Source organism: Hypanus sabinus, chromosome 6, assembly GCF_030144855.1.
Source record: "Hypanus sabinus isolate sHypSab1 chromosome 6, sHypSab1.hap1, whole genome shotgun sequence".
In the NCBI taxonomy this organism is placed as follows: Eukaryota; Metazoa; Chordata; class Chondrichthyes; order Myliobatiformes; family Dasyatidae; genus Hypanus; species Hypanus sabinus.
The window spans coordinates 139,668,556-139,685,296 of NC_082711.1; the positions used below are offsets into that span (position 1 = coordinate 139,668,556).

At 41.9% G+C, this 16,741-nt stretch overlaps 1 protein-coding gene across 3 annotated transcripts in view; it reads left to right on the forward strand.

Moving 5' to 3' along the window:
- LOC132395902 (complement factor B-like) overlaps positions 1-16,741 on the forward strand; it is an 81,410-nt gene that overhangs the window by 44,433 nt on the left and 20,236 nt on the right. For all 3 annotated transcript variants that reach the window (XM_059973071.1, XM_059973073.1, XM_059973072.1), the window contains exons 12-14: positions 2,645-2,747; positions 12,122-12,263; positions 13,587-13,672. In XM_059973071.1, coding sequence (XP_059829054.1) covers positions 2,645-2,747; positions 12,122-12,263; positions 13,587-13,672 — 331 coding nt within the window. The remainder of the gene's footprint in view (positions 1-2,644; positions 2,748-12,121; positions 12,264-13,586; positions 13,673-16,741) is intronic.

Here is a 16,741-nt window from a genome sequence, read left to right on the forward strand (position 1 = left end):
ACGAGCTTGCAGTAGAAGTTTTAGAGGCAGGTTCAGTATTGTCATTTAAAGTAAAATTGGATAGGTATATGGACAGGAAAGTAATGAAGGATTATGGGCTGAGTGCGGGTCAATGGGACTAGGTGAGAGTAAGTGTTCAGCACGGACTAGAAGAGTTGAGATGGCCTTTTTCCATGCTGTAATTGTTATTATGGTTATATAAAAGATAAAATATGAAAGCAAGGTAGCCAATAATATTAAAGAGGATACAGAAAGTTTTATCAGATATATAAAGAGTAAAAGAAAGGGGAGGGTAGATATCAAATCACTGGAAAATGATTTGGGAGAGGTAATGATGGGGGACAGAGAAATGGTAGATGAACTTTTTAAGTATTTTGCAATAGATTTCGCTGTGGAAGTCATCAGAAGTATGTCAGAAATTTGAGAGTGTGTGTGTGTGTGTGGGGGGGTGTAGATTGAACTGAATTGAATTGACTATTCTTACATCCTTCACATACATGAGAAGTAAAAATCTTTAAGTTACGTCTCCATCTAAATGTGCAATGTGCAATTTAGTAATTTATAATAAATAGAACAGTCAATGTAACATATAATACACTCAAATCAGTGTGAGTTAATCAGTCTGATTGTCTAGCGAAATAAGCTGTCCCAGAAACTATTAGTCCTGGCTTTTATACTGCAGTACCGCTTCCTAGATGTTAGCAGCCAGAATAGATTGTGGTTGAGATGACTCGGATCTCCAATGATCCTTTGGGCCCTTTTTACACACCTGTCCTTGTATATGTCCTGAATCATGGGAAATTGACAACTACAGATGCACTGGGCTGTCCTCACCACATGATTTAGGGAGGTACAGTTCCCATATGTGAGTGTAGTTGCTATTACTAAGGAGTAGGTGCCTAGGAAACAGAAAGGTCTGAGGGTAGGTAAGTCAGCTAGACCTGATATACTGCACCCAAGGTTCTGAGAGATGTTGCTGAAGACATTGTGGAGGCATTAGTAACGATTTTTGAAGAATCATTCTGCAGTGGTTCTGGAGAACTGGGAAGTTGCAAATACTACTTCACTCTTAAGAGAGAGAGAGGCAGTAGAGAGAAAATTATAGGCAGTTAACCTGACTTCAGTGGTTAGGACGATGTTGGAGCTCTTTATTAAGGATGAGGCTTCGGGGTACTTGGAGGCATATGATGAAGTAGGCCAAAGTCAGCATGGTTTCCTTAAGGGGAAATCTTACCTGACAAATCTGTTGGAATTCTTTGAGGAAATAACAGTCAACATGGACAAAGGAGAGTCAGTGATGTTGTTTCTTGGTCTTTCAGGCGGCCGTTGATAAGGTGTCACATGTTATGAGGCTTCTTAACACAATGAGAGCCCACAGTGTTACAGCAAAGATGTTAGTATGGATGGAAGATTGGCTATGGCAGGAGGTAAAGAGTTGGAAAGAAAGGGGCCTTTTCTGGTTGGTTGCTGGTGACAGGGAGTGTTTTGCAGCAGTCAGTGATGAGATCACTTCTTTTCAGATGGCAGATGAAATGTAGTGTAGTGAAATATATGGTGATGCATTTTGCTAGAAGGAATGAACTGTTTTCTAAACGGGGTGAAAATTCAAAAATCAGAGGTGCAAAGGAACTTGAGAGTCCTTGTGCAGGATTCCCTGAAGGTTAATTTGTAGGTGAGGCAGTGGTAAGGAAGGCAAATGCAATGTTAACTTTCATTTCAAGAGGAGCAAGGATGTGATGCTGAGGCTTTATAAAGCATTGGTCAGACTGCACTTGGAGTATTGTGAGCAGTTTTGGCCCCTTATCTAAGAAAAGATGGGTTGGCATTGGAGAGGATCAAAGGAGATTCATGAAAACAATTCCGGATATGAGGAACATTTGATCTGGTCCTGTACTTGCTGGAGTTTAGAAGATTGTTGGGGGGCTGGGTTGGATTCTTAGTGAATCCTATTGAATATATTGAATATTGAAAGGCCTAGACAGAATGGATGTAGAGTGGATGTTTCCTATAGTGGATGAGTCTAGGACCAGAGGGCAGAGCCTCAGAATAAAGGGATATCCTTTTAGAACAGTGATGAGAAGGAATTTCTTTATCCAGCGGGTGGAGAATCTGTGAAATTCATTACCACAGACAGCTGCGGAGGCCAAGTGACTGAACATATTTAAAGCAGAGGTTGATAGGTTTTTGGTTAGTCAGAGCGTCAAAAGTTATGGGGAGAGGCAGGAAATTGGGTTTGAGAGGGACAATAAATCAGCCATGATGGAATGACGGAGCAGATTTGATGGTTCAAGTAGTCTAGTTCTGCTCCTATGTCTTTATGGTCTAAACAAGGGAAAACATAAACTCGTAATGGAAAGGAAGGTCATTTTTATAAAGCATTGGAAGATGATTTGAGCTAAATCCTTGGACTGATGAAGCTCCCGCAGCACAACACTGGGATAGCTTGCTTTTGAAATTGGGAAATCTCTGTTAAGAACTGAGTGCTGTCTTTCAAAGAGTGACTGACTGTCCTCAATACCTTTGGTCTATGCATGTTGATGGGACTCAATTTCATGCATGGCAATTCCGTTAACATATTTGTACAGGCCTAAGGGTTTACGTTTTATTCCTCCTGTAACTCCTTTCCTTTCATTCCTTTGCACAGGAATTTTGTGGAGGTTCAATCATCTCACCGCGTTGGATTCTGTCTGCTGCTCACTGTTTTAATGGCTCATTGGACATGATAGATGACATAGATATATGGATTGGTGAGAATCAGACCTTTCAATTCTACAAGGAACATTTTGATGTCAATTTGCCTTATTTATAGCATTCTCACCTACGGGAGGTTAAGTGTAAAACACTGGTCCATAATTTGTTCCATTTTCTGGCCTGATAAATAACTTCAGAACCAAAGGTTTACAACATCTTGGGGATAATAAACTGAGCCTTAAGCTTTGAAAGAACGAGAAAGATTGGTAGCACTGTAGAGTCACAGAGCTGCAAACAAACAAATACAGTAGGTGCTTCTGTCTGCCATGTCCACACCACCCATTGTAACTAATCTCAATTGCTTCATATATAAGGAGTGTTTCTGGTGGCTCCACGCCTGTACCCAATGGAGTTCAGATGGATGAAGAGGGGATCTCATTGAAGCCTGCCCATACTTAAAGACCTGGGTAGAGAGGATGCTCAGAGAATGTGTCCATTATGTGGAGAGTCTAGGATCCAAGGGCGTTGCCTCAGAATAAAGGGCTGTCCCCTTAAAACTGAGATGAGAAATTTCTCCAGCCAGAAGTTCATGGATCCATGGAATTCTTTGTCATGGATGGCTGTGGAGGCCAAGTGACTGGATGTACTTAAGGCAAAGATTGACAGGTTCTTAATTGGTGAAGGATTCAGGGTTACAGAGAGAAGGCAAAATAATGGGGTGTAAAATAATCAGCTGTGAATGACAAGCCAAACGGTCTAATTCTGCTCCTATATCTATTATCTATAGATGATGTCTGTAGCCTTCTATGCTTTGGCAATTAGGTGTTGGTACTTCTTAAATGTAGTGGAAGTCTCTGCCTCCACAACCTCTTCCCGCAGTGCATTCCTGCTTCCAAGCACCCTCTGTGTGGCAAAGAAATGCCCCCTCAGATTCCTTCCTTCACCTTAAACCTAGATCTCTCCTCTCTCTGTCCTCCCCATGATAGAAAGGTTTTTTTTCTATAGAAAGGTAGAAAGATAGAAAGGTAATTTCGTTAACCTCCATAACATTACCACTCAGCTTCCTCTGTTCCAGGGAAAACAAACCCGGCCTATCTGGTCTCCCCTTATCGCTGTAGTGCTCTAATCCAGGCAAAATCCTATCTGATAAACATCAATGACCAACCTTTCTCTCTAACACAAAACAATCAAAAACAAATTACTTGGCTCATCGCCTCATTTTGTTACCGATCTGATCTTGCTGTGTACGCATCTGGCTTTAGCGTTTTCCTGTGCAATAACAGTCCTCGCACTCCAACAGAATCCATCATCCGTCTCATTCTTCACTGAGGATCTGACTGCTGTGCGTTCTCTCTTTCTGAGCCACCTGCACTGGGTAGACAAGGACAAGTTTCCCCCATCCTGCATCAAAACAAAGCATTTTCCACAGTCACGAACATCACGGGAAGTAGACATGGGGAGGAATTTAATCTCATGTCAATGAGTGGGTCTGAAAGTGGCTGCCTAAAGCAACAGCACTTCAGAATTCAGTTGCCAACCTGCTGGCCTCCATTTATAATGAAAACTGCAGACGCTGTAAATCCGAGATAAAAACAAGAACTGCTGGCAACGCTTGGCACATCTGTTTCACTGTGGAAAGAGAAGCAGAGTGAAAGTTTCACATTAAAGACTTTCATCAGAACTCCCCAACAGTGAGTGTATCAGTCTGTGTGCAGGAATGAGTGGGTAATTCCAGTATAGCTGTTATTCATTAAGAGTGGTATTAACCTAACTGTCCCCCGAGTGCAATCAACGATTGGTAAATCTGTCAACAGACATTATGCTCTTCATCTGTTTTATTAAGTAACAGTGGAAGTATTTTGTAATGGATATCATCATTAGGAAAGGATGGAACAAACACTAGGAACCAGATCTGAGCTAGGTTTGTGAACTCTACTGTTTGGTTGGTGGGGTGGCCACATGAATGGGACTTGGCAGATTTCCTACCCCATCTCCAGCTTATGATGCTCTGGGACCAGAGGACAGCACAGCCTCATAAGGCATAGGAGCAGAATGAAGCCATTCAGCCCATCAAGACTGCTCCACAGTCATGGCTGATTTATTTTTCTCTCAACTCCATTCTCCCCATGGCTTTCTCGCCATAACCTTTGACACCCTTTCTAATCAAGAACCTATCATCCTCTGCTTTAAGTGTACCCAAAGAATTGGCCTTGCACACTACTCTGTGGCAAGTAATTCCACAGATTCACCACCCTCAAGCTAAATAAATTCCTCTTCATCGCCGTTCTAAAGGGATGTCCTTCTATTCCGAGGCTGTGCCCTCTGGTCATAGACTCTCTTGCTATATCTTCTCCACGTCCACTCTATCTGGGCCTTTCAATATTTGGTAAGCTTCAATGAGATTTCCCTTATTCTTCTAAACACCATCAAGTACATGCCCAGGCCATCAAATGGTCCTTTTATTCCCGAAAATATTCTCTTAAAACACCCTTAGACCCTCTCCAATGCCAGCATATCCTTTCTTAGATAAGGGGCTCAAAACAGCTCACAATATCCCAAATGTGGTCTGACAACAGCATTAGCATTCCATCCTTGCTCTTATAATCTAGTCCTCTCAAAACGATGTTAACACTGTATTTGCCTTCCTTGCCACTGACTCAATCTGCAAATTAATCTTTAGGGAATCCTGCACGAGGACTCCAAGTCTCCGTGCACCTTCAATTTCTGAATTCACTCCTCATTTAGAAAATAGTGTATGCCTTTATTCCTTCTACCAAGTGCATGACCATGAACTTCTTCGCCCATTCTCCTAATCTGTCTAAGTCCTTCTGCAGGCTCCCTGCTTCCTCAACACTACCAGCCCTTGCACCCTATCTTTGTGTCACCCATAAGTATGGCCACAAAGCCATCATCCAGGTCATTAACATATAATTTGAAAAGTAGCAGAGCTTAACACCAACCTCTGTGGTGCACCAATATTTACTGACAGCCAGTCAGAAAAGGCCTTTATTCTCACTCTTTGCCTTCCTCCAGTCAGCCAATCTTCAGTCCATGCTAGTATATTTCCTGTATTACCATGTGCTCTTGTTTAGCAGCCTTATATGCGATACTTTCTCAAAGGCCTTCTGTAACTCCAAGTAAGCAGCATCCATTGGCTTTCCTTGTCTTCCTAAAAAAGTTCAACAGATTTGTCAGGCAAGATTTCCCCTGAAGGAAAACATGCTGCCTTCAGTCTACTTTATCATGTACCTCCCACGAACCTCTTCCTTAATAATGGACTCTAATATTTTATGAACCACTGAAGTTAAGCTAACTGGCCTATAATTTCCTGCCTTTTGTCGCCCTCCCTTCTTAAAGAGTAGAATGACATTTGCAATTTTCCAATCCTCCAGCTATTCCTGAATCTATTGATTCTTGAAAGATCACTACTAATTCCTTTACATTTTCTTCAATTACCTCTTTCAGAACCCTGGAGTGTAGTCCATCTGGTCCAGTTGACTTATCTGTCTCCAGAACTTGCAACTTCCCAAGCTCCTTCTCCTCAGTAATAGCAACTGCACTCACTTCTTCCCCTTGACACTCTCAAATTTCTGGACTATAATCTCCTGTCTTTTGTCTCCCTCACTTCTTAAAGAATGGAGTGACATTTGTGGTTTCGAAAAGCTCACACCTCCAGCGCTCTGAGATTCCTTTAAAGTTGTAGCAGTTACACTAAGAACCACTCAAGGGATATAGCTCATGGGGGTGGGAATCTGCACTTGGCATTCAGTTTGCACAGGCAGAGACCAACTTCCCCACACATACCTGGACACCAATGTTTGTCAAGGCTGAGAGTGTTATGGGATGCTGAGAATATGGTTACGGAAGTTCAGAATGTCACCAAGCAAACTTCTGCTGATGTACTGTTGAAGATATCCTGACTGAAGATAACATGATTTGTTATGGCAAATTGAATGTGCAGAAAATAGTGACCTTGACTCAATACAGTGCCTTGGAAATGTATTCAGCCCCCACAACTAGTTTCACATTTTACTGTCTCATTTTCTAAATTTCAAATATATTGAAGTAGGATTTTTGAGTTTATCTACAAAACATTGTGAATCATGTCAAATCAAACAAAAAATTCCAAAATCTGTCAACAATTTACTAAAAAATCAAAAACCAAAATTGTAAGGATGAAGAAGTATTCATTACCTTTGTAATTAGTATGCTAACTTTCCTCCAGTGCAACATTACCTTACCAATTCACCCAATTTGTTGATGTGGAAAATTGGAGGATCACCTGAATAAATACCCGTCTTTGTGAGGTCTAACTGTACGGTAGATTTTCAACAGACCAAACCAAAGTGAAGACAAAAGGGCATTCAAGAAAGGTCAGGGAAATGATAATAGAGAAGCACAAATCTGGGGACAGGTACAAGAACATCTCAAAGGCACTGAATATAGCTCGGAGCTCAGTGTAGTCCATTGTGACAAAGTGGAAAATATCTGAAACCATAGCCACACTGCCTAGGTCAGGCTGCCCCTCTAAACTTAGTGACTGGAGAGGATTAACACTTCTGAGAGAGGCTACTGTGATGCTAGCAGTCACTGACTGAGCTGCAGAAGTGAATGGCTGCAACTGGAGATGAAGTTCCTGGCTCCACAATCTCTGCGGTCTTGAACAAAAAGGGTATTTATGGAAGAGTGGCAAGGAAGAAGCCTTGGATAAAAACAAAAGCATATCCTTGTCTGCAAAGTGTCACTTAGAAAATACTATCTGTGGAAGAATGTCTTGTCATCAGATGAGACTAAAGTGGAACTTATTTGCCTCAACACTAAGCAGTACCTGTGATGTAAATCTAGCCAGGTAACACCCTCACTGCTGTAAAGTATTGTGGAGGTAACATCATGCTATGGGATGATTTTCAATAGCAGGATCTAGATATATGGTCAGAATTGATGGGAAGATAAATGCGGCCAAATACAGAGAGGTTTGGATAAAACCCTGCTATCCTCTGCCAGAAAGCTTAAGTAGGGGAGGAAGTTTATCTTTCAGCATGACAACAATCCAAAGTACACTGCCAGAGCAACCACAGGGTGGCTTCAAATGAAGAAAGTTGATGTCCTTGAGTGGCCTAGTCAGAGTCCTGACCTTAACCCAATCAAACATCTCTGGCAAGACCTCAAAATTGCTGTCTACCACTGCTCCCCAACTAACCCGGCATAGCTTGAGCAATTTTGCAAGGAGGAATGGTCAAATCTTGCTCTATCATGTCATGCGAAACTAATAGAGAGCTATCCAGAAAGTCTACTGGCTGTGATAGCTGCAAGAGCTGGTTAAAGTGCAGAGCAAAGGGAAATGAATACATTTGAACTGCTGACATTTCAGTTTTTGAATTTTTAGTTTTGCGTGCTTTACAATTTTCCCAGTTTTTTTTAAGAGTCTACTGTGAAAAAAGGAGCATGTGATTCACAAGTAAAAGTTCTGAGTCAAATTGATCAAAATCCCTGGTTGTATACTTTTTAATGTGAACAAAGGGTTGGGGGCTGAATATTTCAATGAGGCACTGTACATCATGAGCACATCCCTCCCCACCGCTGGTAGAATATACATGAAGCACTGCCTCAGGAAGGCAATGTCACTCAACAAAGATCCTCACCACCCAGGCCATGCCATCCTCTCACAGCTACCATCAGGTGGGAGGCACAGAAGCCTGAAGTCCCACATGTCAGGTTCAACAACAGCTACTTCTCTTCAACCATTTGGTTTTGAACCACCTTGCACAACCTCAATCACTGCAGTGTAACGTCCCTATGACCACTCCGACAACTTTGTGCTACAATGGATGTTATTTTTGTGTGGTTTTTTTTGTTCTTATTGTGTTCTTTCTTGAAAGAACTGTATATAATTTATATTTCTCTTGTGAAGTTTGTGTACCTTAACACTATGTGCCTGTGATACAGCTGCAAGCTTTTCATTACCCCTGTGTGCACCAGTATACTTGTCCATACCTATGATGATGAACTTGATCTTGACTTCAACTTGTGTTAGGCAAAATATTGGAGCTATGATTTTCTGGGAGTTAACTGTGTATATTTTCCCTCTGTAAGACATTTCAACACCTATAGTATAAATACAGCAATGTTTATCCTAGGAAGCTTTGGAAGAAGAGTTTCTGCTTCAAATGGTGTACAAAAGATCAATATTAACCTTAGTCTGGTAGGAGGAAAATAATTGCTGAATTATTTTCCTGCCATCCAGGACCATAAGCAGTCCTTCCAGGTGAGGAGGCTCTTCACCTGTGAGTCTGTTGGGGTCACTGTGGCCTCCTGTTTATCAGTGAGATCCGACATAGATTGGGAGACCGCTTCACCAAGCATCCACTAGATCAAGTGGAATCTCCCTGTGGCCACCCATTTTAATTCCACTTCCCATTCCTTTTCTGAAATGTCCATCCACAGCCTCCTCCACGGTCGTGATGAGGCCACACTTAGGTCAAAGGACAGCACCTTATATTCTGTTTGGGTAGCCTCCAAACTGGTAGCATGAACATCAATTTCTTAAACTTCCGGTAATGCCACCCCCCCCCCCCCTCCATTTCCCATCCACTTTTCCTTCTCTCATCTCACTCACCAATCAACTTCTCAGCTCTTTACTTCATCCCTCCTCCTCCAGGTTTCACCTATCCCCCCCCTCTCTCTCCCCTTTCCCACATTTTAAATCTACTCCTGTTCTGTCAAAGGGTTTTGGCTCAAAATGTCAACTGCACTTTTTTCATGCTGAGTTCCTCCATTTTGTGTGTGTTCGTTTGGATTTCAAGCTCTTGCAGATTTCCTCTTGTTTGTGACTACTCTGGGAGCCGAGGGAGGAGATTGCTGAGCCTCTGGCGATGATCTTTGCATCACCAATGGGGACGGGAGAGGTTCCGGAGGATTGGAGGGTTGTGGATGTTGTTCCCTTATTCAAGAAAGGGAGTAGGGATAGCCCAGGAAATTATAGACCAGTGAGTCTAACTTCAGTGATTGATAAGTTGATGGAGAAGATCCTGAGTGGCAGGAATTATGAACTTTTGGAGAGGCATAATATGATTAGGAATAGTCAGCATGGCTTTGTCAAAAGCAGGTCGTGCCTGACAAGCCTGACTGAATTTTTTGAAGACGTGACTAAACACCTCAATGAAGATAGAGTAGTAGATGTAGTGTTTATGGATTTCAGCAAGGCATTTGATAAGGTACCCCATGCAAGGATTATTGAGAAAGTAAGGAGGCATGGGATCCAAGGGGACATTGCTTTGTGGATCCAGAACTGGCTTGCCCACAGAAGGCAAAGAGTGGTTGTAGAGGGGTCATTTTCTGCATGGAGGCCAGTGACCAGCAGTGTGCCTCAGGGATCTGTTCTGGGACCCTTACTCTTTGTGATTTTTATAAATGACCTGGATGAGGAAGTGGAGGGATGGGTTAGTAAGTTTGCTGATGACACAAAGTTTGGAGGTGTTGTGGATAGTATGTAGGGCTGTCAGAGATTATAGCAGGACATTGATAGGATGCAAAACTGGGCTGAGAAGTGGCAGATGGAGTTCAACCCAAAATAGTGTGAGATGGTTCATTTTGGTAGGTCAAATATGATGGCAGCATATAGCATTAATGGTAAGACTCTTGGCATTGTGGAGGGTCAGAGGGTTCTTGGGGTCCGAGTCCATAGGATGCTCAAAGTAGCAGCACAGGTTGACTCTGTGGTTAAGAAGGCATACAGTGCATTGGCCTTCATCAACTGTGGGATTGAGTTCAAGAGCCAAGAGGTAATGTTGCTGCTATATAGGACCCTGGTCAGACACCACTTGGTGTACTGTGCTCAGTTCTGGTCGCCTCACTACAGGAAGGATGTGGAAACCATAGAAAGGTTGCAGAGGAGATTTACAAGGATGTTGCCTGAATTAGGGAGCATGCCTTATGAGAATAGGCTGATTAAACTTGGTCTTTTCTCCTTGACGCGACTGAGGATGAGAGGTGACCTGATAGAGGTGTAAAAGATAATGAGAGGCATTGATCGTGTAGATCAGGGGTGGGCAAACTTTTTGACTTGTGGGCCACAAAGGGTTCTAAAATTTGACAGGGAGGCTGGACCAGGAGCAGATGGACGGAGTGTTTTGGTAATACACCTCATAAGAGAAAATAAAATATCATGGGATATGTAGAAAACATGTGCTTTAATTTCAATTGAAAATGAACAAATGCATTACAACAAAATATCTGTCTTTGAAGTCCCATGGTATTTAGCTATTTATTGAAATGACTTTTAAAACACTGAAAATTAAATGAATAAAATACAGCTTTTTTAATAGTAACAGTTATTATTTTAAAGCACTGAAAATTCTGTTATCCTTCAAGATATTATCATCATCACTCTCCTCCTGACTGTCTTTATTTCAAAAACGGTAGGAGATGCAGGTCTACTTGTCCTGTTCCTTCTTATTCAATTGTCCCCTGTGCCAAAACTCAACAACGACCAGCACAAAGACAGAACAGTGATAGCGCGCCAGTATGCAGAACACGTTATTTGATCTGGAGCACATTTTTTATTTTGAGAACGTACGTGCACCTGCGCACTACTCATGTCCATCACTTAACAGAAATGACATGTAACATGTAAGGCTTATTGAAAGAAATATTTTCAAATGCATTTTTTACATAACACAATGAAGAAACTTATTTTTAATTTCAGTGGGAACAGTGTTGTTGGTCTCCCTTTTTAGCCAGCGCATCAAAGTCTGGATTTAGTTTTGTTGTGGCGATTCTCAGGATGGATCTGAGGTGTTGGTCAGTTAACTTGGATCTGCGGCTGGCTTGTTGATGTTCATGACGCTGAACGCCTGTTCACACAAATAGGTCGAGCCGAACAAAGAGTAAAGCGCAAATGTGGAGTAATACGCTGCACCTCAACAAAGGTCAATGTATATAGAGTGCGTCATCTATTGGGAAAATGCCAGAATTGCGGGGAAAAAACGTTAACAAGGTTTATTAATATAATTTCATCAAGTTCTGTGGGCCGGATTAAAAAGCTTAACAGGCCGCATATGGCCCGTGGGCCGTAGTTTGCCCATGCCTGGTGTAGATAGTCAGAGGCTTTTTCCTAGGGCTGAAATGGCTAGCATGAGAGGGCACAGTTTAAAGGTGCTTGGAAGTAGGTACAGAGGAGATGTCAGGGGTAAGTTTTTTTACGCAGAGAGTGGTGAGTGCGTGGAATGGGCTGCTGGAAATGGTGGTGGAGATGGATACAATTGGGTCTTTTAAGAGACTCCTAGTCGGTACATGGAGCTTAGAAAAATAGAAGGCTATGGGTACCCCTAGGTAATTTCTAAAGTAAGTACGTGTTCAGCACAGTATTGTGTGCTGTGCTGTAGGTTTTCTATGTTTTGATGTTTCTATGTGACTGAATCTTTCCTTTCAGGCTCCATCAAAAGGAAAAAAGGCTTGAAATTATCTGTGGAAGAGATAATCTTGCACGAACAATTCAGTGTTCCAACAAACATGAACAATGACATTGCCCTTTTGAAGACTAAGGAAACCATCATATACAGTTCTCATGTAAGGTACAATACCTACCAGGCCAGATGGTTACCAAGAATAACTAAAAGTTAAAAGGGAATGGGAAAAAATAAATGCCCTGAAGATAAATTGTTGATGAGCCACAACATGAAAGTTATAACTTTGAAGGAAGCCATTCACTCATCATGTATGTGATAGCATTTTGCAAGTCTAGCAAGTACAACATATGTGCCCTTCCCCATCATTTGTCATTTCTGGTGGAATAGGCATACCTGAGGAGTTTGTTCAGTTTTTTCTGGAAGATAAAACAGAAACAGTTTTTGGATCCAGCTGGGTGATGCAACCACTAACTTTAGACGTCAGTATAAAGTCTACAAACACCATTTCCAGTGCTTCATTTCTATTCTGCCCACCAGCCAACCTGCTCTCTCTCTCTCTCTCTCTCTCTCTCTCACACTTTCTCACACTCTCTTACCCTTTCACACATTCTCACTCACTCTCACTCACCCTCTCACACTCTCCCTCTCTTTCTTACATTCCCTCTCTCACATTCCCTCTCTCCTTCTCTTTCTCTCTCACTCTCACTCACACACTCTCTCACTCTCTCTTACACTCCCTCTCTCTCAATCTCTCTCTGTCACACTCACTCTCTCTCTTACACTCCGTCCCTCTCCCTGTCGCTCTCTCTCAGACTCTCTCACTCTCACACTTCCTCTCCCTCTCTTTCTCACTCAAATACTCTCTCACACACTTTCTCTCTCGCTCTTACCCTTACACACTCTCTCTTACACACTTTCTCTCACACTCTCTTTTCACACTCTCTCACTCATTCTGTCTCCTCTCTTTCTCTCTCTTCCCCTTCTCTCTCTCACATTCTCATTTACTCTCTCACTGTCACTTATGAGACATAACTTTAATACCCCTGCCTCTCTTTATTGTGGCTAACCAATAAATCAGGCTCAGTTGCCCTGACCTGTTGCTAGGAGCATTTGGATTAAGTATGAGAGGACCGCTCCAATGATTTTCTCTTTGGAGTACTGAATAGCTGAGCCTTCAGTTTTCAGTTCTGTGTTATGGCAGTGCTAGTTCATGGTCAGTGGAGTGAAATAGATGTACCAACATCTGCCCTTCCAGATCACTTACACTTTATATTAAATTTTATTGAGCAGTGTAAGCTTCGCTCAGTAGGAAGTTGAAATAGTAGCTGGCTTGGGTGGGGACTAGTAGGTGCCTCAGCCACCCAGTGAATGACTGAGTAAAGCTGGAACAGAGTGCCCTGTCACACCATTTGAAATCCCCTTCTTCCCTGCCTCTCGTGGACAACTCCCTCAGGGCTTACAACCTCCTCGTGGGTTTATATCTTGCAGACCTGTTTGTTTGCCATGCACTAAGAGGAGTGCCCAGCTACTCGTCTCACCTACAGGCAGATGGACTGAAGCTTGTCGTTATGAAGGTAATGCAGTTTTGCAGGATTTCTCCTTTACTGCAGATGTCAGGTAGACTAACAACTGTTATCACTAATGGTCAAACTAGGAGTTACATAATTTTCAGTGCATTTCATGCAGGTAAATATTGTCTCTAGTTAATGTCAAGTTTAACTATCGATCTCATCTCCATTAATAGACTTGGCTTTCCTGTTTGGGCAGTGCGCAAACAGGCCCTTTGGCCCAACTCATCCCTGCCAACCAAGGTGTCCATCTAGTTTCTCCCATTTATAACCATATAAAAATTACAGCATGGAAACAGGCCATCTTGGCCCTTCTGGTCCATGCCAAATGCTTACTCTCACCTAGTCCCACCGGCCTGCACTCAGCCCATAACCCTCCATTCCTTTCCTGTCCATATACCTATCCAATTTTACTTTAAATTACAATATTGAACGTGCCCCTACCACTTCTACTGGAAGTTCATTCCACACAGCTACCACTCTCTGAGTAAAGAAGCTCCCCTCGTGTTACCCTTAAACTTTTGCCCCCTAACTCTCAACTCATGTCCGCTTGTTTGAATCTCCCCCACTCTCAATGGAAAAAGGCCTATCCATGTTAACTCTATCTATCCCCCTCATAACTTTAAATACCTCTATCCAGTCCCCCCTCAACCTTCTATGCTCCACAGAGTAAAGACCTAACTTGTTCAACCTTCCTCTGTACCTTAGGTGCTAAAACCCAGGTAACATTCTAGTAAATCTCTCTATTTTGTTGACATCTTTCCTATAATTCAGTGACTAGAACTGTACACAATACTCCAAATTCAGCCTCGCCAATGCCTTGTACAATTTTAACATTACATCCCTACTCCTATACTCAATGCTCTGATTTATAAAGGCCAGCGTAACAAAAGCATTCTTCACCACCTTATCCACATGAGATTCCACCTTCAGGGAACTATGCACCATTATTCCTAGATCACTCTGTTCTACTGCATTCTTCAATGCCCTACCATTTACCATGTATGTCCTATTTTGATTAGTCCTACCATAATGTAGCACCTCACACTTATCAGCATTAAACTCTATCTGCCATCTTTCAGCCCACTCGTCTAACTGGCCTAAATCTCTCTGCAAGCTTTGAAAACCTGCTTCATTATCCACAACACCACCTATCTTTGTATCATCTGTATACTTACTAATCAAATTTACCACCCCATCATCCAGAGCATTAATGTATATGACAAACAACTTTGGACCCAGTACAGATCCCTGAGGAACACCACTAGTCACTGGCCTCCAACCTGACAAACAGTTAACTACCACTACTCTCTGGCATCTCCCATCCAGCCACTGTTGAATTAATTTTACTACTTCAATATTAATACCTAACGATTGAACCTTCCTAACTAACCTTCCATGTGGAACCTTGTCAAAGGCCTTACTGAAGTCCATATAGACAACATCCACTGCTTTACCCTCGTCAACTTTCCTAGTAACCTCTTCAAAAAATTCAATAAGATTTGTCAAACATGACCTTCCATGCACAAATCCATGTTGACTGTTCCTAATCAGTCCCTGTCTATCCAGATAATTATATATACCACCTCTAAGAATACTTTCTATTAATTTACCCAACACTGACGTCAAACTGACAGGCCTATAGTTGCTAGGTTTACTCTTAGAACCCTTATTAAACAATGGAACAACATGAGCAATACGCCAGTCCTTTGGCACCATCCCCATTTCTAATGACATTTGAAATATTTCTGTCAGAGCTCCTGTTATTTCTACACAAACCTCCCTCAAGGTCTTAGGGAATATCCTGTCAGGATCCGGAGATTTATCCACTTTTATATTCCTTAAAAGTGCCAGGACTTCCTTGTCTTTAATCATCATAGCTTCCATAACTTCCCTACTTGTTTCCCTTATCTTACACAATTCAATATCCTTCTCCTTAGTGAATACTGAAGAAGAGAAATTGATCAAAATCTTCCCCATCTCTTTCGGCTCCACACATAGCTGTCCACTCTGATTCTCTAAGGGACCAATTTTATCCCTCACTATCCTTTTGCTATTAATGTAACTGTAGAAACCCTTTGGATTTATTTTCACCTTACTTGCCAAAGCAACCTTGTATCTTCTTTTAGCTTTTCTAATTTCTTTCTTAAGATTCTTTTTACATTCTTTATATTCCTCGAGCACCTCACTTACTCCATGCTGCCTATATTTATTGTAGATATATTTGAATATATATTGTATTTGACTATCTTTGATCTACATGCCCCTAAACAATTCATCCCATTTACCTCAAATTCCAAACAAGAGAAAATCTGCAGTTGCTGGAAATCCGAGCAACAGACACAAAATGCTGGAGGAACTCAGCAGGCCAGGTAGCCTCTATGGAAAAAAGTACAGTCTATGTTTTGGTCTTTTTTCCAGAGATGCTGCCTGGCCTGCTGAGCTCCTCCAGCGTTTTGTGTGTGTTGCATCCCATGTACCTATCCAAATGTCTTTCGAATGCTTCCTCTGGCAGCTCATTTCATATGCATATCACCCTCTGTATTCCAAACATTCACAATCTTCTGGCCTGGTATTTGTAGCTGAGAGGAATTTAACCTCAGAAGCACAGGTATGCGTCAAATAGGTTGTCAAGATAAACAGGTGGTGCATATGCTCAAAGGTGTTGAGGTTGAGAGATTAAAGTTCCTAGGAGTGGACATCACCAATAGCCTGTCCTGGGCCAACCACATCACTGCTGAGAAAGCTCACCAGCGCCTTTATTCCCCTGGAGGCTTCCATTGGCCAGAAGATACAAGAGCCTGAAAGTTCCTATCACCAGGCTCAAGGACAACATCTACCCCAACGTTATATCAGAATCAGGCTTAATATCACTGGCATACGTCATGAAATTTGTGAACCTAGTGGCAGCAGTAAAATGAAATCCATAATAAATATAGATTATATCAATAAATTAGAGTATATATATATAAATAGTTAGATCAAGAATAGTGCAAAAACAGAAATAATATTAATTTTAAAAAGTGAGGTAGTGTCCAATGGGAAATCAGTGAAGAAGCAGTTCCTGAATCACTG